The following is a 25,678-nucleotide window of genomic DNA, read 5'->3' as shown; positions in this document are numbered from 1 at the left end:
TGAAAATAACTCCTGTAATTGGAGATAATCCAGATTTTGTGAACAAGTATTTGGACACACTCAAAATGTTGTAAATAAATTATCTGGTCAAATTATAAGCTTAATAATAAAAATGAAAATGGTATTTTCTGGCGTTTCTCATGTGTGTGATTATAATCCGGGATTCGGATCTCACATACTAATATAAGAGTTTCTGCTTAGTAAAAAGCTTCTTTACATCTCACCAATAGATGTCTCTAGTGAAGCTTTAGTGATTCATGAACAAGGTTTCTAAATTGGTTCATATATATAGAACTTCCAAGAATTTGAGTAGTGTGGTTGTCAATAATGGGTAGAATTGGTGAATGTTACACGTGTGTAAAGTGATCACTCAAACCAGCCTATGACGGTCGTAAGCCCCGTAAATGCCCAGACTTCCATATTCTTCTTCATCTTTGATGAGATGTCAAAAAATAATATAATTAATAAGCATGAGAGTGAAGGACACTTGTATTTATTTTGACCCCCCTGAGAATTAAACCCGGGACCTCTAGCGCGGTAGTCGAACGCGCTTACTTTGACAATATGGAAGTGATTTTTTTTTATATATCGTTAATATTAAAGCAGTGAATATCTTTTTTATGTCATTAAAATGTTTTTAATTGAGTTGTATTTTGTCCACAGAGTGTAGTCATGCTGATGTTCAGAGAAGAAAAATCACCTGAAGATGAAATCAAAGCCTGGCAATTCTGGCATGGAAGACAGCACTCCGTCAAACAAAGAATATTAGATGCTGGTAAGTTTTAATATTTCATTTAGATTATGATAAATAACATATTATCCAAATTGATATTTCAAATATAACGCAGAAATGTTTCTGATTTACTTAATGTAGATACATTTTACTTTATTTTATGAGTGACCAACATCATTCAAATATTAGTTTGATCAAAATATTTTCCTGCCAGTGATGAAAACAGTTATTTTTCTTTAACGGTTTTTACTGAAATGGCAGCGCCATCTGTTAACCTTTTTGGCAAGGTATCCAATGACAAATATTGCTAATGGCAGACTGCGTACTTCTTGATACCTCCTAAATTATTGTATACCCACACGCATTGCGAAATAAAATATATTTCCAATATATATTTTTCTTTTCCTTTTTTTCTTTTGTTTCACAGAAAAGTCACGGCAACATGTGATTAGGTACAGCTAGTACAAAAAAAATCATTTGTGACAACGGTCATAATCTCTATTAAAATCGTATCAAATTAGTCATAGGAATTGAAATAGTTTTATCACCTACTAAGCGGATATCAACATTCATTACATGTACATTATACATAAATTCTATTTACTCTATCCTAGAATGATCGCGGTATTTAATTACAATAACTTAGTATGACCCCAATCGATGATGCCTCGTACATGAAAAAGGCGTTAAACATTTACATAGAAAACTCAACAAATCAATTAAAATAAATAACATATTAATACCTCTCTTATAAGTCTGGAATCTCAAGAGAATTAACCGAAGATATGCATTGAACATACAAAATAAAAGTGTATACTTGTATATGTACGTAGAGTATAAATTCTTGTCGTATCGAAATGTTACTATAGCTAGTTTTAATCAAACACAAGATTGAAATCAGCGATATTTACAAATTCGAATCATTAAGTGTAAATGTATGTCTTTTATGACTTCATAAAAAATATCTCAATCAGTTAAGAAAACTTGGTAATGGTAACATTATATCCTGAGACAATCGCTTGTCTCGAAGCCATATCACTTTAGAAATGTCAAGGGACTTTAATCAAAGTACGAAACAAAATGTCGGCTGCTTCGATTAAATGTGACCGCGATAATTGATTCATTTACTTTTTTTTTCCAAGGAACGTTTACACAGATACTCTCGCGTTTCATGTTATCCTGGTAACGATACCGACCATTTTTATTTATTAGTTTGTTTTTCTTAGTTTTTTAATTATGTCCAAATGATGATTAATAAGGCAATCGATACTTTAGAACTTGACATATCATCTCAGCATTAATTCGAAAAGGTTCATTAAGGCTAGAGTAGCACCTGTCATTAGCAGTCATATCGTTTATTCTCAGACTAATGATGTTCGGTAGACCAGTAGCAGAGATACCGATTAATCGCTGTTGGAGTTTAATGTTATGGACTTCCATCCAATTAGCCAGAAGTTTGAAGCAAAGGTCAATATTCAAAATGCCACCGTTGCGTTAACATTACCTTGTATCTCCCTTTTTATCGTTAATTTTCTATACCGCAAAAACGTGATCTTTTAAAATGGTATAATATTTTTTTCTCACAATATATACATACATATTTAAGAATATGGATAGTCACTATACAATAGTAAGAATACTAATAATTCGTTGGAGTGATTTTGTACATGAAGGACTGATCATCGTTATACACAATAGTTCTCTATACTCCATTTGCGTGAGCAAAGTAACAATAAAAAAGTTGAATGTTTATAAAGTTAAACTTAACAAATAAAAGATACCAATGATATTTCCTGTATTAAAAATACATTATGTTTAAAAAATGTAACGCGAGTATATGTATATATTTGATTGACATTATATGTTTAAAAAAAAATTATCAACTTGAGGAAATCAATCTGCTGATCACCTTTCCTTTATATGTAAATGATCAAGATAACACTGCTTTTATATGAAGCAGTGCCCTATGCACCATTGGGGTGTGGATAAGGGTTTTAAGAAATCTTTTGTAGTAATTTTTTATTGTGACATAAAAAAATATCATTTTTCTTTTGCACTATTATCAAAAATTACATTAAATATTTAATTAAATGTATTAATTGGTATTCAGTAAAGTTAACAAACTTCTAAATCAAACTGAAAAAAATCACGTCAACGCCTTATCTCACAAGGAATATTTATTCCGCGGACTAATCAGGCACTTTAACCCTTAATTAAGATCTTAAGAGTTAATTTATTCTGGAATTGAATTCACCATTATTATATCACAGATTCGCGCAACTTTCAGCAACGAGTAGTAGTTAAATTGGCACCAAATATAACGTGGAACTTCCACTAATGCTACTCCAGAGATGTAATTTAAGATAACAGAAGAAAAGGCTGCGCAGTATAAATAACCAGCACTCTGTTAACTGCCATAAACACAGGAAGCCGAGTTATAAAATCGATTAATATGCTAATTCCTCGAATATCTTATCGATAGCTTCTACATAACTTGCTTCGGTGCTTTTTTAAACGCAATTTTCCATGGTACACAATGTTTTTTATACAATATTTTGCCTTTAATATAATGAAAATAACTATTTTAATAAATATCTCTACGAGTAAGACAAAATTTCCATATAATTACTCCCCTCTAAATAATATAAACAAATAACTTTTTATTTGAGTTTACCAAATACTGGACTATAACAACTAAAGGGCGATATATCAAAATATATATTAGGTAATATATGAAAATGCAGATTGAAGTTCATTTGTCGGTTCTTACTAAAATACGAATGTATGACTGCATAAATACAATTTTAAATTCATAAAATATGACAATATGTTCGATCTGTGCAAAATGGTGAACTTTACACAGTGTATAAAGTAATCACTTAAACTAGCTAGTCGGTAGCTTTGTGATTGCTTAGACGACAATATTCCATTCATATAAAATAAAATTAATGCCTCGTCGTTCTTGAAATAACTAATATGTATATATTCATATCAACTCTATTAATATTTCATATTTTCTTATCATCCCTTAGTAGAAACAGTGTTTAGTAACAGTCAAGACAGAACATAATGTGTTTTATAAGAGATTAAATATATAATAAATAATATTTAATCTCTCCCTCATCGTATTTAATAAAGTCTAAAATATATACTGTAAAATGTGGTTTTACAGTTTTCTTGTATTTGTCTTAAGCATTTTCGTCTTCCGCGTTCACTGAATAAATAATTAGTCAATTATAATTTACGTAACTTTTTATCGTAATAAATTATAACGATTGTACCAAAAGAAAAAAATGACATATATCATTTCCGCTACAAGTTCCATAAGTCAGCTTTCGGAATCAATTATTTTATCGATTCACAAATTGAAAACTGTTTGAGATTACCTTTTGATTTAATTTTATATTTATATTTAATAATTTTTGTACATGATTTTGTACCAGTGATTTTCTTGTTTTAAGCAGATTTGAGTTTTAGAAACACACAATTATTATCGTTCAAAAATTTTAATTTCACATATTTTAAATTATATGTTTTTTTAAATGAATGATTTATATACTTAAAAGTATCAGGTTTCGTTATTTTTTACTAAACTTTTTTTTTGGGATAAAGGAGAATAAATATTCTGATGAATCAGTCATCGGGAGTGATTTATTTTATTTCTATTTCACCATTTTAGTACTTAAAAATCTAGCTTCGTATTTATTATGTGTCCTGTATCAGAAATAACACAAACATAAAGCTAAATCTTTAATTACGGCTATAAATCTTCAAAATCGGGTTTCTGTCCTGCTCGGCCGTCGGAGTTTCCCAGTACTTGGGAATGTTTCGTTCTCATCGTGTTCCACGCGTTTCATGAAAAGCCAACACGTAACCGAACACCACCATCGGACAATAGTAGGATATCATATTGCACTGAATGACAATGTCTTCACACACTCGAGGTTAAGTGTAATTGAAATGAAAGTAAAGTTGGCAGCGAAGCGCAGTTTTTCACGGTAAAATAAAATTATCGTTAACACTGCATCCCAGTACTTTTTTCTTCATAACGTATGTACATTACGATGATTGTATGAAAATGTTAGTAATCTAAGTATATAACCACTCACCGAGGTTTTATTTCACCAGTTTCGTGATGTGCCCGTCTCTTCGTCAGGACAATCTATAGAACAGCCTGTAACTAATACTACACGTCACTACCATAGCATTATTCACACACTTGCAATTATTACAAATATTTTTTAGTGTGATCATTCACTGGTCTTATTTCATGTGCACCAAAATGTGCAAAGGGCACTGCATCGTATTGAAGTATTGTTGTTTTGAATGTTAATTACATAAAGGCAAGGTAATAATTAGTTGTGCGTTTATGGTACCAGTCCAGGGTTATATTAAATAAATATAAGAATGAAATAATACGATTATTTATTTTGATCCTTGCATATTTAGGTATTTCATTTATTTCTTATAAAAATATCAGATATTTTTTACTTTAATGACATTGCTCTTTAAGCGATTTGTGTTTGTGAATTTCTGTATTAGTTTGTTTACCTTTTTATATATTTGCTTCTTCCCTTTCACTGTGATCCAACGCTTCTGTTCACTCGACTGAAAATTGTTAGGCTTAAATTTCAAGCGGGTTTAAATATCAAACGCTGACGTAAGCACCTTATTCCCATACTCAGGATAAAACAGAATGGCAGCCGTTGTAAAATGTAACTTAATTTATTTTTTATTAACAGCTTTGATCTTACATTATAATCTTACATTGTAGTATATGCTTTTTCAAATAATTATACGAGCAAAACATATCTCACAAATTGTACGGTAACGTTTATTATATGATTCTATAGCATTGCTTTGTGTAGCATGGTTTAAAATTAACCAAACATTGTAATTATTAAAAATACAAAACAAAAACTTACATAAATAACGAGTAGGTACATTTGTATTTACACAGCAACCATTAATTGAAATAATTCATACTTTATGTTATCTTTCTTACCTGTTCACATATTGCTACATATGGTACGAAGTAAATAAATTCATAATTCGATTTGAGACAATATTTATAATTTGCATAAAGTAATTTCAAAAACGTTTGTAGATCAATATCTGATCAATATTGAGGACAGATTGACATGTGCACGATTAGGAAAAATTCAAACCGACAAGGCGAGCAAGTAAGTAATTAAATTTATTATTAAATTAGTCGATCAATTTAATTAACGGAATGGAAAACAAACAAAAAAATGGCGCAATTACTCTTACTACATAATGCAAATACTTTATTTTATAATTTCACCTTGCTCTCTTTTATGCAATATTTACGCCAGTAGCCCGACAATCGATCACTCTTGATATTTAAATATCATTAGAAATGTTTGATTTGGAGTTTGCATAATTCCGATAACGGTACTTTTGTAGCAAATTGACTTTACGGCCCGAGGGCGGGTCCTATAAATCAGGACCTACCCCGCCCACAATTGAGCCCCGCTTGTAATGGCTCAGTCACAAACGAGCAGCAAATCTGCACAATGTGTTTAGCGTCAACTATCGCTCAAGATTTACTGGACGGTAAGTTTGTTCGATATTATTTTTTTACAACCGCAAATCGGCAACAAAAGTGTAGAAATTATTATTTGTTATGACGTGTCGTTAAGGCGGACTGTAGTTGAACACGCGCCCTGGGGCTAAACTAATCTGTCCTTATTGTGATTTATGGATAAAACTTGGAAGCTGTAATTTAACAAAATCGAAATGATTAAAAGTGATATCACTCAGTAAGTTGAACGCCCTACCGCAGATTAACTATCAAAGTGGACTGGCAATTCACTTATTACTAAACTCCCTTAAAAGTGAGTACATCTTATATGCTACAATATTGTATGACGACCACTTTGGTATTCAAACAGTTAAGATTGCTAGTGACATATGAATTAACTTGTAAACGAAATAAATCTTCATTTTACAAGTATATGTTTTCGTTTTTATTATATTTAAATACACATTTTCGTTTCATTTTAATATTTTACGGTAAACTAAAAAAATTGTTCCAGTGAAGTCGTTTCAAGATATTCTAAAATATTTATTTATTTTCTTTCTTTTTCTTACAACTATCTGCACCCAAAAGTGCATAGAGCACTGTATCGTATTTAAGAAAGATTATACGAAAGATTACACGAGATATTACATGAAGGCGAGGTGATCAACCCTTCGCTCAAGTACATACCCGTCCAGGGTTATATTTAAAAAAAAACATCTTTTATTTTTATGTTATATCCACCTGGGAAACATAGAGCCTCCAACATTTTCCGAATTTGGCTTCATTTATATGAATATTTATTTAAGCCCTTTTGGGTAGTAATTTAACATTAAACACATATGTTTTTCAAAATGTTGTTATGTTACTTATTGTTACTTATTTTTTTGTAGCAATAAACCAATTGTATGTACAGTAATAATATAATTACGATTTGTTTTTTAATTTAGTTTATTTGCTTTTGAATAGCTACTTGTTTCTTATGATTAGTCACAAATCATATTTTTTTATCCTCTATCAATCGGTAAGTCTGTGATCAAAAATATTTTAATCGATTTATCTTCAGGCTATAGAGCTGCATGAACCGCCATGAAAATTTAAGAAACACATCTAAGATTATTATGAATAGCACCATTTCACACTAACATTACCTCCACTGAACTTGTTCTTTGCCAGTTCTAGTGTAGTGTAGTGTGCGATAAGTCATGCGAGTAATAGTAATCGAAAGATCTTATTGAGATAACGGTCTATTTTATTTAGAACAATTAAATTGTAGGTTGTCATTGAAAATAAATTAGCCTGTAACCCGTTAATATGTAATCGTTTTATTAGTATGGACATAAAATAAATTAACGTGGCGCAAAACCGACAATACATTTTTTTTATGTAATACGTATTTTTTTGTCTATAAACGAACTTTTTGATCACGAAGATTAAGAGGAACAGTATATTTCCCTGATGCTTTAAAAAACTCACTTAGTTCAATCAATAGTATTCGTCGATTGTCGTAAAGTAAAAAAATATGCATATATTCTTATCTATCTAAATAAAAACAAAGTACAAAAAAATTTAAGCAGTTCATTTTTTGATTAGAATGCATTATTTCTTCCTTTTAAATTAAAGAAAAAAACAATCTAAACTCCGTTTTTATTCTCAATTTTTTGTCAATATCAGTGGTAATTTTAATTGCAAAAGTTTGCATAAAAGTCATTTAACATCCTCGAAATACATCTTTTAATACCAAAATAAAATTTTCTTGGTACGTCAATTTTCGTGGTGATTTTGAATTTGGCTTTGCTCAATGACATACGGATAAGTTTAGTCGATAAGATCAATAACGACTTTATTTGGTAATGAAACTTCAAATTCAAGGCGTCAGTGTTCAATGATTATACCTAGGTTGGTATTTTAATAAATTATAAAATATTCCACTGAGTAATTATCAAAAGCGTTTCATACATGCAGAGGTGAATGAACAAAATGGGCGTTGGAATAACTGACATTTTCATTAAGTTTTTTTTCCTTAAATTTAATTTATCTCCCGTCTTTCTCATCAAACCAATCCACGCATTCATACAACTATTTTAATTTCCAAATAATGTAAATTCAATAAATAATTTAATTACAATTTTTTGTTACTATTGTTTTTATCATATGGTATTGTATTTTGTATATACGGTTTATAAGTAATAATAAAAATAAAATAAAATGCAAAAAAATGTTAAATCGTTGATGATTGAAGCGCAGGTCTGATCTCTCTGCTTCTGTATAATTAAGGATCAATATTACACTGCGTCGATGCGATACAGTAACATATGCACCAACTGGTAAGGAGAATGGTTAAAAGATGAAGATATTTGTGATATGTCTTGCTTTTGGCAAAAACTCTTTTTGATATGCATTTTTTAGATACTTAATTCGTAACGTATAATTATATTAATAAATTTGGATAATTTATTTAACGCCATTTTTGTAAGATACTACCTTAAGGGTGCCATTAAATGCAGTTAAATTATCCAGATATATAATGTCAACAAATCTGCAGAAAATACCTCAAACGATCTTAACTGTTAGATAATTAACTATCAATTTAGTAAATAAAATACATACAATTTCCTGCTGGACACAGAGTCCTCTAAGTAAAATGAAATGATTATGCAATTATATATTAATAACTGTAATAGCAAGGTTGGTATGCAGATACAAAATGCATTTTCTAAATGACGCTAAGATGGCCGTTCAAATCATATAAGCAGCCACGGTAACGGATACACTAATCGTAATATATAGAAAGCTCTGCCGAAACGGTTTTATTTTATGTATAAAAGTCTGAATAAACACACCTTACTCGCAACTTAAACATCCAAACGATTAAACTTTGCTCTGAATGCTAAGCAGTTTCCTCTTGAAAATGCCTCCGGTTCTATGGATTCCTCGCAGCAGTTTAATGCTTAATAAATTATATAGGATTACTTAGTTTATATTCGATCAAGCTGATGCCCTGTACCGCGATACTATTATATTATCCCAGCTAATGCTATCCATCAATGTTGCAAAGTGTATTACACTTATACATTTACAATACTTCTATCTTAACGCTATCAAAGCTACATTCTTCATTATTGAATAATTTACTCTTCTGAGCTATTTTCAAAAGGAATGTCGTCCGTGAATCACGCATTTCATTGCAATATTAACCATTTTTCTTGTAAAATTCCGAGAAAACATATATATATTTTTTAAACGATTTTTTAAAATTAAAGATGCTGTCGCTAACCAGCTTAGGACGGGTCGTAAGCCCTATAAATACCCAGACTTCTATATTCTTCTTCATCTATTTTGAGATGTCAAAATATTAAAAACTAACTCCTAAGTGGATAAACCCAGTTTTTTTAACAACGTTTTGGAGACCAAATGTTGTAGATAAATCAGTTTATTTATTTTTCGGAAATTAAATTAAGTTATATTTATCATCATTTACATAATTATATTAAACAAATACAGATATATAGACAGAGGCAATATGTGTTTGATACATAATTTGATTTATTATTAATATCAAATAACACGAAATTCAGGAGGCATATGAAATAAATTTATCTAAACATGAAACCTCAATAGAGCAGTTATATTATTTGATACAAAAAAAACACTTATAATTACAAAATCATAATAATTTTGTCCATAAAACTTAATGGTATTATCTGTACCTATCTGAATTGCGAAGGACAAAACAAATCTGACTGTAAAAAAAAATTAAATTGATTTGTGCAAAACGTGTCCCCGTACTTACATTGGTAATAATTTATACATTGCTATCATTAAAAATAAGTAGTAGGTATTTGGTGAATGTAGCGATTTTTCTTCAACCGCAAAGGCTGCGTACTGTGCGGACTCTGTAGATAATTTAGATAATTCCCAGTTTATACGTTCGCCGTAAATCAAAGTAATGCCTTAATGCCCTATAAAACTGCTTCCGAGGGCGCTTAGGCCGTACTCTAACACAATGAGTGATTGTCACTCGTGATTTAACAATATCCAAAGCCTATAGCCAGTAATTTAACAGTACAAAACCCGGTGCGGTTGAAATAAATAATAACGTTATGAACGTGACACCTCCCACGCTTAACTTATTGAATACAATATCCAATATTGAATTTAAGTGATCAACGCCATTCAGTGTGACGCAAGACCTCTAATCTTACCGGCTGAATATTTTTATAAAATGAATAATTACCATGAATTTAGGTACTTATACTCCTTTGACTATCGGCTTCTGATAAAGCTCATTACTATCCATTTTTTGTACGTAAATATGTCAACTTAGTACTTACTCAATTTAAAAATAATTCACTAAAAGGACACTTAAACTAACTCCTAAAATATATCGATAATTCCTACAAAAAAGTTTTCTTTTTGCACTCGCAGTGATTTTTTTTGTGTTGCAAAATCATCAATCTCAACACATGCATATTATTTCATTTAAAAAAATTGCTATCAGTAATCCAGTGCAATTAAGGATTAAAAACCTTGGTAAGTATCAGTATTTCTTATTATGTATTGTGAAACATATTTCGAAGCATTCGATATCATTTCAAACATTGTATGTGAAGCTTAGTATAAATTTTAAAGTTGGGACGTTGAAAATTGGGGTAGAAGCTGTTTCTTATTTTTTTAACAAACGGAGTTTGATAATGATATTGAATGACTCTAAACACGTGTCACAATAGATTTTAGGAAATAGTGATATGGACCGAGTAAAGTTTTAATTGAAAATAGATAGTGTATAAAAAAAGTGACTGCCAAATCAATTAATGAAATGATTAAAAACCTCCCTGATAAAGCGAAGCGATGCTTCGCCTTTACTTAGTAACGTTTCGATAGGCGTAAATCATTTATTTACGTAACTCAATCATTTTTAAATCCACCGAAACATATTTCTAAGTAACACTACCAAGTTGTATCCATTAATATTATTAATATTATTCAATAAAGATTACATAATGCACTAGCCGTATAATTAATAACATAGTATCAAAGACTCCATCGCTCATGTCAAAGGTCGCGTAAGAGCAATGTCTGGCAATTGTTGATATCACGACTCTTTACTACATTAAGTAAAAGTACTATTGTATTTTGACACCTCAAGTTTCAGAATGATAATTGGCAGGTTTTGTTTCGATTCGATACGAATTATCAATCAGAAATGAAAAATTGACCGAATAAATTTGTTCCTTGAACCAATTTTTTGATTTGATGCAATAATGATTAATTTGTGTCTTTGTTTTCAGATACGAAAAACAGTGTGGGACTTGTAGGGTGTATAGAAGAAGTGGCACATAATGCTATAGCCGTTTATTGGAATCCACTTGAAAGCTCTGCAAAGGTACGTAAACTATTTTTATTAATTATATTCTAAGTCTTATTATAAATTTAAAACATTTTGAGTGTGTCTAAATACTTGTTCACAAAATCTGGATTATCTCCAATTACAGGAGTTATTTTCATATTATTTTTCGACATCGCATCAAAGATAGAATTGAATAGAATGGGTAGAATTGGTGAATATTACACGTGTGTAAAGTGATCACTTAAACTAGCCTATGACGGTCGTCAGCCCCGTAAATGCCCAGACTTCCATATTCTTCTTCATCTTTGATGAGATGTCAAAAAATAATATAAATTTAAAAGTCTAAATTCCCATCAGCTGCCCTCAACTAAATCCATTGCTTCAGGCAATAAGCTTTAATGCGGTTTTATTACGTCTAATTTCTTGGCCAATTTGCAATACTTTGTATTATGTGTAAAATGCAGACGTGTAATTTGTGCAATTTTTAGACCATCTGCTGTCTCATAATTGTTGTAAAATTGTTTTAAAATTATTAAATTAAAAAATTAACAATATGCATTACGATATTAAACAGTAGTTAATTGACTTTTTCAAAAAAAAAAGTTATATTCCCAGTCTTTTTTAATACGGTTTTTATAAATCTTACGATAAAATCTTACCCTTTTTTTAAATGATGAATTTTAGGGCTAATATAAAATGTTCCTTTAAATGTCGCACTTTAGGACTTCAAAGTTGGAAAAGCTAATGCGAAATTAATGGTAGTTAGCTCGTACAATTTACAAAAATATTCTCCTGAATTTTGATGAGATTGCATTACACAGTTCTCCCTTCATTCCTCGGGAACAATTATTATGATGCCGTATTAATTTGCGGGTAAGTTACACGATTAGTGTGCCCGCAGTAAAATGTGCGCGATGTTTTGTAATGAGGTGTTCCTTGCCTCCGAACAACCGGATGCGACCACTTAGACAAGATACAAACATTGAGATTAACCGCCTTGTTAAGAATTCTTTGGGTTGTGAAATTTCCAACGCGGAGAAAAAAGAGTAAAATTGATTAGACGCAGTACTCGTACTCGCCTAATAATAGTGTTTAGTAGCTATCGAGACTAACACGCGATAGAACAAGATAAAAAGACTGCTCGCATTATGGAAATTTATTTTAATTGATTCTCATTTCGTCGATACGGCTTTCCGTTAGAGCGATAAATTCAATTCCGGGGATTACTCCTATATTTGTGTTATCGTTTCACAGTTAAATTTATAATTTATAATCTTAATCCGATTAAGTTCGACCGTACCTAATGTTGCCGCTTGCCCCAAATGGGACAACTCGAATCCGCCGATTCGATACGCGCAACAAATTACCCACTCGTACTTGTGAAATCGAGCAAAGTAAACGCCTTTTCGTGAATTTTTTATACTTTGTATGGCACGGGAGATTACAGGATTCGTTTTAACCGGAGATATAAGTACTGTAATATGGAGCTTTAAGCTTTATCCGAAGCTTGTATAAAAAGTGCAGTAATTCACTCCTGGTCTTATTGACTTGTCAGTAGCGCCTTTGATTGCGGAGCGGGGAAACGTACGCGGCCCGGTGTTTACCCTCGTGGCTATTATTGCTTCCCCGAAGACCGTCGCACATCCGTGATAAGTGTAATTTCACTCCTGAATCACTTCTGGACGGAGAGTCTCGGTAGCCGATTATCCTAGGCGTCACTACCCGCAATTACTTGTCTGATCTGCGCAATTTCCTTCAGCGGCGCGCGGCCGCCGGCAGCACCGCCCGCGATGGCTCTTTGCATTTTTTAAAACGTACCATTACGAGTCATTTCAATGTCATCTTTGAGAAAATTGCAGAGTCCTTCGCAAACTGCCATCATTACGCCAGACGCGTTTCCGCCTCACAAATAGTTCATTAACTTTCTCTGAAGCGGAGTATAAAATAATATAACTTAATACTATATATAAATAAATACTTTTTTCTCGAAATCTACACGATTCATTAAGATTTGTATAGGTACCTGACAAATTGTTTCATGATACTGTATTTTTTCAATCGATTTGACGATTCAGTCCAAAATTCACTATCGTTACTTTGAAAGCATCACGTATAAATGTTCGTCGTCCAATTCGGCTTTATTGCATAATTTCCAAACTATCGGTTCGAGCCAAGTGATCCACTGGCCATAAAAATGCGGGAAGCTCATTCCCCACAATTTGAAATTGAGTAAATAAAAGGAAAGATAAAATCACACACCGAAGTTCCAAGGTGTAATTGAGTGCCTCGGCCCGTGTATAATTTCCTTAATTAAATTAAAGCAAACGTGTAATTTGTCACAATATTTACCGTCCCTTCAGACGTTGGGGAATATTTGAAATGTTTGTAATAAAATATTCAGTTTTGTAACGTAGACTATTTTGGTTACAAATCACTAACGAACCGGCATCTCGGACAGATCTAACGACAACTCCTAAGACCCCGCGACGAGAATGTTTTGTGTTTAGCTGTTTTATAAAAAGAGTTTTTGTAAAATAGCTAGAATTATTCTAGTATCGTGTTGAGATTCTATCAAGTTTGTCATCAAAGCTCTATGTAAAATATATTTTACTAACTATAATGGAAGTTTTATGAGAATATTAATATTTATTTTCTTGAATAAAGTCGCACCTTTAAAAATCTTGTAAATGTGTCATTTTCATAGAGTCCTTAATTTTATATATCTAAGATATAAATTAAATTTTAAAAAAATTATATTTGAAATATATAAAAAAAACACTTTTTTTTAAATTAATCAATATAGCATTGAGGAATATCATGATGATTTAAATATAAAAAATAAATTGTATTATACCACTTTCGAGTTTATTAATCTAAACACGACTAGTTTCAAGAACTACAGATATGCTCGAAATTAGTCGTATTTACATTAATAAACTTAAAAGTGGTTTTATACAAGTGTCGTATTTTTATATTTAATATTATCGGGTTGTGGTCCCGTGGTTAGTGTCGCGGACTCTCGAGTCAGAGTTTCTCGTTTCGAACCCACTCTACCACAATTTGATACCTATTTCTAATAATGAGCCGCTTTGGCTCACATAAATAGTATGAAATTGAAGTATTGAAAGCATGATAAAAGTGTTTTAGCTAACTTTGGATACGAACAACATCGAATTTAACGATAATTATAAATTACGATTCTCCCATGATTTACATTGTGTTATACGGAGTCAACACGACAATAATTATAATTATTAACGCTTTTATATTTTATTTTCAGATAAACATAGCCGTACAGTGCCTCAGTACAGACTTCAGTAGCCAGAAAGGAGTCAAGGTGAGAATTGTTCATAATGTTAATTATGCTTAAATGTTATCTTAATCTCGAGAAATCTCAAGTTAAATTTATTATCTAATGCTTATCTCGCGTGCGACGCTCATCGACGATTACACTAATCGAATTCGATGGTAATTTTCATTTAAATTTCTACGGATTGTCACATGCATCTTAAACATTATTTATCTACCCCAGAGATCTCCAAACTTTTTGACCGCATACGCTAATGACGACAATGATCATAAAATGTAAATAAATGAACGGAAAAAATGCAGAAAATCTAGTTGTTTCTATTCAATTTCATGGATGTATTTGGCAGTCACTTCGCGGTAAGATGTTTCCATTTTTAATTTACATGGTATATACCACTATTTCTTAAAATCTCATGTGACTCAGATTTCGATGTATTCCGCATCATTTTCAAGCGCCGATGTTTGAAAATAAGATACGGTGTTTGAAAATGTTACGGAATGTATCAAAACACGCGTCACATTAGATTTTTTTAAATAATGGTATTTACAAAGTAAAACTTAAATTTAAAGTGTTTTTATTTATTTTAAATGAAACAACACACGTACGTGCAATCGATAAATTACAAGATAAATAATGAAACAATATAATTGAATTTGTAGACTAATTTCGGAAAAATCTGGCATGATTACCTCTGTTAAAGAAATAAGTTGATCTGGTTCTAAATTTGTTTTTCTGATATAATTTTGTGCGCTCGTGAGGACATTAAATATTTTGAAGAGAAATGTGCTATTCCCCTTACAATTTTCTGAAAACCTTATATATACTTTGAAAACCAACGATCTAGAGAACCTCACCGACACGGTTCTGTAATCAAAAACTTCACCCTCGAAATAAATGCAACGAAGCGTACTTCAGAAAAACAATAACCTTAATTTATGATATTATTACTTGTGCCTACTCATTCCATACACATGAGAAAATCTCCCCTATTAACATCCTCTAAATTTACCTCACACTGAGACTGAGTGAAATATTGCGTATGCTTTCATTAGACTTCTTTATCTGTAATCAAATCTCTTTTTTCAGGGTTTGCCACTGCATTTACAAATAGACACATTTGAAGACCCGAGAGACCCCACTGTTTTTCACAGAGGATACTGCCAAATAAAAGTCTTCTGCGATAAGGTAAGTAATAAAATTAACCCTTGTTATGAGTAACATCAAAATTTTTGTACAGATTAGAAGTATATTAGTACACCTCTATGTTAAAGCTGTTAATTAATTTAACTTATATGTTCCGGGTTGAATTTTAGACGGATCAAAGTGACAATAATTGTTTGTTTAGTTTTGTTAATTATAATGAGCAATAAAAACAACTGCTACCCGGCAAAGTTATTATTTATCAATTTTGCATTAGATTTATAGAAAAAAAAATATACAAAAATAAAACACTTGCACAAGACCCAGCCAATTCCCGCCAATTGTAAAATAAATCTAAGAAATATTTATTTTCAATTGGTCTGGGTGTTTGCGATGTATTTTTCATACTTATATACATATTTGCCTTACTTATCCCTAATATCCTACCTGCAAACAAGCCTCAAAAAGTAGAAGCTTTTGTGTTATTCCTTAAATAAAATGAAAAATACCAAATTCAATGTAACAATTTTTAAAAACATAGGCATCATTTATTTTAATTGTGTTAATGGATTGCTATTATATATGCAATCCATATTGATAATTTGTGTTATCTAGACTAGCTGTTTTCGTATGTGCCATTCGGTTAAACTTTTTATACCTTTAAATTATTTTAAGATCCTTTAAAAATTAAAAAAAAAATATAAACGAGTTGTTATTTATTTAAAGATTTGACGTTTAATTTGTTGAACTCCATTTTAATTTATATATTGAATCTTGAATCGAACATTGAGTTTTTGAGTCTACTGAGTTGTATTTTATTGTATTCATAAAAAAAACACATTTAAATAAATGTTGTGATTTTTTTCAATTGTATAGCTATACAAGGACCTCAGTCCATTTAATTTTCACATTTGTTTGTAAATGCCATAACTAGACGAAACAATTGTCACAAAACTTATTTTTAAGTGTTTTTTAACAATGAAATACAACTTAGTAGACTCAAATAATCAGTGTTTGATTTAACATTAAAAACATGAGTTATTATATTTCTGGGTTTAATTTTAGATGTTTTATTATTTTCAGGGTGCTGAGCGCAAGACTCGAGACGAGGAGAGACGCGCGGCGAAAAGAAAAATGACCGCGACGGGCAGGAAGAAGCTGGACGAGCTGTACCACCCAGTGGTGGAGAGGAGCGAGTTCTACACCATGTCCGACCTGGGCAAGCCGCCCGTGCTGTTCACGCCCGCGGAGGACCTCGACAAGATGGCCGGCATGGACCTGCAGGGCTTCTACGGGCACGACGACGGCTCGCTGTCAGGCGACACGCACGCCATGAAGGGCGCCTCGCCTTTCCTGCTGCACGCCGCCAAGCCCGCCACGCCGACCCTCAAGTTCCACAACCACTTCCCGCCTGACGCGCCAAGGTATGGCGAAGGGTAAATGCACTTTTTTTCTTCCATCCATCTCATATTTCACTTCATCTTTTCATTGAATTCTGGTCTTGACCTTGGTCTTTCCTGTCAACACGTTTGCAGTGGCCTTATGGCATCTTTATATCTAGATGTCTAAAAATTGTGGAGGTCCTCACCAAAAAGTTACATTTCCAATATTGCACAAGAAATCTTTTAAATGCAAATCTGTTCTGTTTACTGTATTCTATCGAGATCTTAATCAACGTTGCGACAAAACGGGTCCAATCCTGTATTAACGCAATATGAAATCATTATTTTGGCGTTCATAGCGCATCTTTTGGCTAAATTATGAACTATATACTTGAGTTATGAATGTATCTAATCAATAACAACAAAAAATGGTTGCTTATATTTTTAAACGACCTTTTAACACTAACTTTTGGGTATGTAACAAATTTGATACACTATGCAGTGATAGGTTAAATAGCACCAAAACGATACAATTTTTCCAGCTAGAATTTCTGATACTTAAAATCGTTTATAATCGAATTGTAACGTTTTGGTGAGGACTCCACAATCATATAATTTATTTTGTATTATTTTTTGATACCTCAACATAGATGAAGATCATCTATGTTGAGATGTCAAAAAATAATGCAAAAAACTCTTAATTGGATATAATCCAGATTTGTGAATAAGTATTTAGACACTCTCAAAATGATGTTATTAAAATTTCTTTCATGCCATCTTTTTAATCTTTGAACACTAGTCAACTTGATTGAGGACGGTGCTTCCTTATGTATATAAATTTGTTCGTACATAATTGTTTTATTCGTGTTATATTATATTATACATATGGAAAAAATTCCTTTCCAATACCTATGAGTGAGGTATTGGAAGTCCTTTCCAATACCCCACTCATAATAACCAATATCTAATTGGTAGTTCTTTACCGTTAGAGCCCAGATACGAAATTATACCTCTTAATTATTGTAAAGCCAATTATTTTTTATTATGTGCTCAGTATTTTAATCGATGTTGTTATTTCACCCGTTTACATTGCCATTTCTCCATTATTTTAGCAATTACCCATCAGAAAAATCGCCCCCAATCAGCTGTATGACGTCCGCCATTTTGCTTTGCAGCGACAAGAAGGACCACTCGTTGCTGGACGGTCCGGACGTATTTGCGCCGGTAGTGAAACGCTCTCGGCCTTGCTCTCCTCCTCTTACAGAACGGGTGATGCTGTACGTCCGGCAGGACTCGGAGGACGTCTATACCCCTCTGCACGTGGCTCCGCCCACCACGCAAGGGTTGTTGCACGCAGTAAGTAATAGTAACTAAATCGTGTCTTCACCATACGCTTTCCACAGGTGCCAAACATCGCCACGAACCTAAACCTCTCACGTTTTTCCAGATCCCAAAGTCTTTTTTATGTGGTATTTTTACCCTGCCAACAAAACATGTTTCCCTTAGTAATCGAATAGTTATTAATAATTTCAATAATTGATTCGGCAATCACTTTGTGGTAAAATCTATCCTTTTTTAATTTTAGTTTTATTTAGTAAATACTACTATTTCTTACACCTACACGGTGTTCGAAAGTGATGCGGAATGCTTTGAAACACGTGTCACAATAGATTTTAAGAAATAGTGGTATTTACTAAGTAAATCTTAATTTAAAAGTTAGTACGAACCCTAGTTGACTGTATGAAATATTCATAACCGAAATCGAATGAAATTCAATCGTTCACGAAAATATTTCCCTCTCTATTGTGTTCTATACATTTTTTTTAACTGTCAACAAATTAAGAAATATTCATTCAATTTTAAATTTCATTTTTATTTTGATCGATATACTTGATGATGTAAGTTTAAATATTTTCCCTCACAATATTATATTCTGAATTATCAGTGGTTAGCTTCTTAAACTTGGGAAGCAAATGTGGTCCAACAATGTTACTGGTCTTTATTTGTTTAAGATACTCTTGGAATCATAGAATTTTATTTTACAACAAAAACATATTTACAATCAGTTTTTGATACTCTCGCTGAGAGCATAATTCCTAACAGAGCTTAATACGGTGAACCTAACATTAATAAATAATTATTCGTGATGAGCTGATGTAAATGTTAATTTTCCATTACAACAGGAAAAGTTTACATTATTCGAATCGATTCCTGGCTTAATGGTTTTATCTTGCGTTTCATTGAGATAAGTTATTGTTTATAATATAATACTACCTAGTGTTATAACAAATCTAATCTGAGAAAAATGTGAGATACAAATCAGCCACGAGTTAGAATTGTGTTGGTGTGTTACCCGGAAATTTGGTTTGGATTTGTCTAGAACTGCTATATAACAATGTGGTGCTTACATAACAATAACAGCATGTTTGTCAATTAACAACGTTACGATCATCTGACCCACCCTGTGGGGTCTCATCTCGTCATCACATGCAATCGAGATTCCGCCATTCGACGGCCCCTGCCGTTCTCATGTCGAAATCTCGAATGGTACTTCTTTTCAAATCTAAGCCGAAATTAAGAAAGACAGAAATCATTTTTTACGAAGTATTATACGACGTAACTAAAGTTCATTTGTGGCAAAGATTTGTAATATTCTGTTTTCCTTATTTTGCAGATTGAGAATAAGTACAAAATTTCAACTTCGGCCATTAATAACCTTTATCGCAAAAACAAGAAGGGGTAAGTGGAATTCACTTTTAGACTAATATCCATTAGCTTTTTTAACAATAATATTCAAATAAAAAATGCGCAAAGGCATTTTTATACAAACATAACACTTGGACAAATGAAAATACTCAATATATTGGCTGCAGCACATACACACATGGGAATAAAAATCACAATAAAAAATAAAACAAAATATCACTTTCAGGATATTACTTACTTTAAATACTAACCCCAGGTACTAATTTACAATGGAATATGGAACCCTTAATCCCTATAACTGAATAATCATGCAAAATTTCATCAAAACAAGTTTTTCATTACCACAATTGCCTTCTTGGGAAATTTACTTGACCCACGAAGAAAGGCTGAAAATTCTACTGAGACAATAAAATCGAAAATAATTTCGATTTCATAATTATGTATTGTAATAAATACAATTATTATTACCTAACCATTAAACGAGTTTCTAATTTTGGAACTATTTTCAGGATTACGGCCAAAATTGATGACGACATGCTGACATATTACTGCAACGAAGACCTCTTCTTGCTAGAAGTAAGACAAGTTCCCAGCGTTGACGAGGAACTCTATGATATCACCTTCGTGGAACTACAAGACCACTAGCACAGGATTCCACCTTCCGAGGACTTAATAATTACTAGACACGAATCTCGGGTCAGAGCGTACATTGCTTTAAAAGCGTGTCACTTCGGTCGTTCTTGTTTTCCATCGAATCGTGTAAAATTAAAATATCGTTGTTGATCATTATATCTTTGTTTTTATATAAATAATTGGTAAATATATCATTAATTGAAAAGGCAATAAGAATAAATTTAGATGTTATTTATTTTATTGTAATTACTTACATACATACGTACTTCAAATACAAAAAATATTGACATTATTAGATATGCGTAGTGACGTTAGAAGCTAGCTTTTTAGTTTTATCTCACTCGAATAATTCATAATTTTACGAGAAATAAATCAAATCTTTTTTGTAACACACACGAAAGTGTCATTTTTCAATCATCACGTTTCTTTTAATAGATCGTTGTTTATGTTGGATCAACAAAATTTAAAAAATTGTTAATTATATCACAAGTCATATCACGATTATTTTGGATACTAAAACTATAAATCTTTGTTTAAAAATATGAAATTCTCGGGAAAATATTTTAGCTCATAGTTATTGTTTAGTTTTTAGTTCAAGAGACTGTAAAACAGTGCCTTAATATATGAATACAATATCGTAAATTGATACGATTTATACTTCTATAATAAATATATGAATAAGAAAATGCTCCCACTTAAAGTACTCTTTTAAAATGTCTAATTTAGTTTTTAGCACACTCTTGGCCTTCTCTTGGCAGTATTCAGTAATGCTCTTAAAAGATTGACTTTCTAAAAAAATTGAAAATTCTAATCAACAAAATAGATTCACCGGATTCTCGCCCCCTGTAACCTACCCTCATCAATTTTAAAACATTACTTTCATAATTAAACTATCAGCGCTCAGGACTCATGTGCCAAAAATTGGAGCTCAACGTTTCATTTCACGAGATTTTCAATGAATGTGTGCCCGTACTTACCTCTAAAATATTTCATATGGTGTACTGCTGTTCTATTCGCTGATTCAAGATTATGTCATTTGACGCATGGTTAGATCTTTATTCTACTGTATAAGTTATCTGTCAAATTGGAAAATTATCACGCCTTTCATTATTGTTTTGATATTAGTATGATTATTTATTTATTGCTATTTATTTATCTTTTTTTCCTGGCCGATATTTATTGAAAATTACGTATATATGTGTAAATTGTAATCGCTTTTCATTGTGATTTTTATGTGAAATTTTCTTTGTACACCTGTTTAGTGATGCCAAGTATTTGTTTTGTTTTGTTATCTTTTGATCTAAGATCTTACATAATATGCCCGATCCTTAAAATATATACGTTGCCTTTTTTAATCGGCAAATTTCTTAAATAACGATAATGAATAAGATTATAAATAAATATTTAATGTACCTATTCATTGTGCCTTATTTTTAAATGTTAATTTTTTCATTCACAGCAAAATATTATAAGGTTTTAAATAGTTATGGTATATATACGTAATTTATATGTATCAATCCTTATTTCAATGTCTATCGGGTGTGTTGATCTCAAAATAAATCTTATGAATTTTCATTATTAACATTGATTTTGTGTTTAATACAAGTAGTCCGAGACCGTAAAAATCTCAATCGTGCCTTTGATTTTATTAAATCCGTAGTTTCAACTTAGATGTCTCCGTTTATTATGAACAGTAAAATCATTAAGCAATATATATTATGAATTAAGTACTTCCATATTAAAAATATTCTCAATGTCTCATAGCAGTAGTTTGTATTTTATAAAATATGTGTAGAGTTTATTGTCGATGTTATTTATGTTATTATCTTTAATCTGTGATCAATGTCACAAACTGTTTTCTTAAACAATATCTTCTCCAATCAAATTAATCTTATGTATTTAGATTTAGGAAAGATCGTTAGATTTCTATAGAGATCTGTTTTTAAACTGAAGAAAAGCTCAAATTTTGATATTGTATAGTGTGTATGTTAAATATATAGTACTAAACGGATAATAACGGAAATAAATAAAATAACAAATTTAATTACACATTATTGCAGGAAATTTATATTTTTATACCATTCAAAATATTTTAAAATTGAAAAACCATTATTATTTCCTTTTTTATCACAGTTCAAAAGTCAAAAGAAACGGTTCATCAATGAATTAAATTTATTATTAAAGTTATGTTTGTATTTAAATATAGATTTAAGTTTTAGGGTTGACATATTGCATAGTCACAATTTATTAATCGATAAATTTTAAATGTAAAATAAAACTGCCATATTACTCTTAATAAGCAGAAGTCGGGAAGGATATTGATTATTTTAAAAGATCGGGAAAAAATCGGCACATTTTTAAATGGTACCTGAAGTTTGCTTTATATTCCGACTAAACATAATATGTATGAGATTTTATAAGAAGAATTGGGTGTTGGATTCTATTTCCAATGTGTAAAAACACAGAAATTTGTAATTAAAAAAAATATTATACGAAAATCAAAGCATATTATATTAAGTTATTAATCTATTATATCTTTTATACATGTATTTTTATTTTTTTAATAATTTTACTTTCAAAATTGTGTTGATAACATTTAAATTTTCCTTACCAAAATTTCATAAAAAATGTGCTTGATTTGCAAAATTTTATATTGATATTATTCAATTCATTTTTCAAGGAGGTTAATAATAGTACCAATCAAGTTTCGCCTTGTAAAAAAGGTTTTTGGCTAAATCATTATTTAATAATTCACTTTATAGTAAATAGCATAGATTAAAATAAAGTCATTTCATAGTAATACATCCAGCATGACAAGTTGATAATTAGAATGGTAATTCATATAAAAGACGCGAGTGTTATTTTTTATATTATTTTTGCAATATTAATTCAACCCCGAACCCTTAAGGTGGAGGCATTTATGTAGTGAAATTAGACCTTAAGAATTATGTCAGAAATGCTACGAAAGTGTGTAGCTGAATCTCTGTAGCCATAAAACTAGATGTTATACATAATTGTAAGATTTTTCTTAAAATTATATAATTTCTATCAAAGTCTATATTTTCAAAAAGAAATTTTCCATTAAATAAATGTGTTTCTTTAACCATGTGTTTTATTTTCTCAATATCTCTTCTTAAATAGAAAAATAATAAATATGAGAAAAATAATAAGTTGGGAAACCGACAAGGTATTTATGAACTCAGATTTGTACCCAACAGCCAAAAAAGTCTAGAAAAGGAACTCTTCGTAGAAGCGATAAATGTTGATTAATGGAATACCGACTCATTTGAAGTACTGGGCGTCGAATCCATATAAAAGTTAACGTTTCAACAACATTATGTGATTGCTTTAACTTATCTTCGATCCTTTATTTCCAATTACTTTAACGTTAAACCGGTTGCCAACCCTTATCATCGCCACTGATTTAAAACTAAAATATTTGGGTTAAAAGCATCAGGTTAAAATTATCTACAACACAGGTGTCAGACTCGAAAGGCACCAAGGGCCGCCTTTCGAGTCTGACACCTGTGTTGTAGATAATTAATAAGGTAAAATGACCCAAAATGGGTACGCCGGCGGGCCACATTAAAAATTTCAAAAATCTTATTTTCATTTTTATCTAACTTTAAGTGAATTATCAAAGACAGTCACATGAGGTACAGTAGATCCAACTGAATGATTTTGTAAAAGAATATCATGTTCGAACAAATTATTTCTATGAAGAATTAAAATAAATGAAAAATATAACCGCGGGCCCCAAAAAAATATATTCCGCGTGGGCCGCGAATTAGACATGCCTGATCTACAGTATGTACTTAAAATGTTAACTTTGGAATTGATCCCCTGGGGTGAAATTGCATTGTTAACAAAAGTTAGTAGTGTAGTTTAGTTACTTATGTAGTGTAGTTACATTTACTTATATTCGATAAAAATCTCTTTTCAAATATCATTAATTTCTTAACAAAACTTGACGACAAGTAGTGGTTTAAAATGCCAAATCATTAGAAATAATGAACACAAATTAATGTTCAAGTTACCGACACTATGCAGGTAAATTGTTGACATTCGTTTTTGGGTATAACGTGCATTAACAAATAATGACATTGCCAAAAAAGGATTCAATATTCTCTTCATTTCATTGAAATCTTCAAATTTGGCAAAAAAAATAACATATTTTAAAAAAACTTGCAATTTATCTGCTTAAATAAAAAAAATATTACGAGGTATTATCTGAACAGATACCATATATTTTTTTTTATTATAAATATTTTAATCAAAGATACATTGTATGGCAAAATAATCAATATGGTTACATATTTTTTTTTTACGTGCTTCCTCACTAAGAGAGCAGATTGCTCGTGTTTAGAGAGGGAGGTCGCTTACAGGGTTTGTACATATAAATAAGAAGTAAAAATAAACTTACATATATTTTCTTATAATTTTTATACTTTTCATAAAGGTACTTTGTCGTTAAATTTATCATGTCAAAGCGTAAAAAAATGTGAAGAGATTGATATAAAATAGTTGAGATATTTGTTTTTCCATGACTGGCTTTTGTCCAGTATACAGAGATATTCCCTTTTCCATAAGTAAATAAAAAATAAAGTAAAATTAAATCTACAGGCTTGTGTCTATCATTAATAATAACACTGGGCCAATTTTGGGAATGATTGTAATAATAATTTTGATAAATATTTATATTCAATTTAATTTGAATATGGTTATATGTACATTTAAAAATTGTATTAGGCACATTTTAAAATAGCATACGTATACCTTGCAAATTAATGAAATATTAACAACCTACCCCGTAAAAATATCTGCGTAAATACCACACTACTGGCTATGGAACAATTCATATATCGAACCAAAAAACATTATC

General features: G+C 31.0%; 1 protein-coding gene across 1 annotated transcript in view; it reads left to right on the top strand.

Annotated features, from left to right (window-relative positions):
* Window positions 1-23,893, top strand: part of LOC148309258 (protein grainyhead-like) — a 117,761-nt gene extending 93,868 nt beyond the window's left edge. Inside the window, exons 7-14 of the mRNA XM_088260425.1 lie at window positions 664-775; window positions 11,567-11,661; window positions 14,906-14,962; window positions 16,022-16,120; window positions 17,159-17,499; window positions 18,570-18,813; window positions 20,132-20,196; window positions 20,673-23,893. Coding sequence (XP_088116551.1) covers window positions 664-775; window positions 11,567-11,661; window positions 14,906-14,962; window positions 16,022-16,120; window positions 17,159-17,499; window positions 18,570-18,813; window positions 20,132-20,196; window positions 20,673-20,808 — 1,149 coding nt within the window. The 3' untranslated portion in view covers window positions 20,809-23,893. The remainder of the gene's footprint in view (window positions 1-663; window positions 776-11,566; window positions 11,662-14,905; window positions 14,963-16,021; window positions 16,121-17,158; window positions 17,500-18,569; window positions 18,814-20,131; window positions 20,197-20,672) is intronic.
* The last annotated feature ends 1,785 nt before the right edge of the window (window positions 23,894-25,678 follow it).

Source organism: Brachycentrus maculatus, unplaced genomic scaffold, assembly GCF_059751285.1.
Source record: "Brachycentrus maculatus isolate JH-2025_06_01 unplaced genomic scaffold, ASM5975128v1 h1tg000135l, whole genome shotgun sequence".
Taxonomy (NCBI): Eukaryota; Metazoa; Arthropoda; class Insecta; order Trichoptera; family Brachycentridae; genus Brachycentrus; species Brachycentrus maculatus.
The sequence above is the reverse complement of the archived record's forward strand: the minus strand, read 5'-3'. Positions and strand labels throughout refer to the sequence as shown.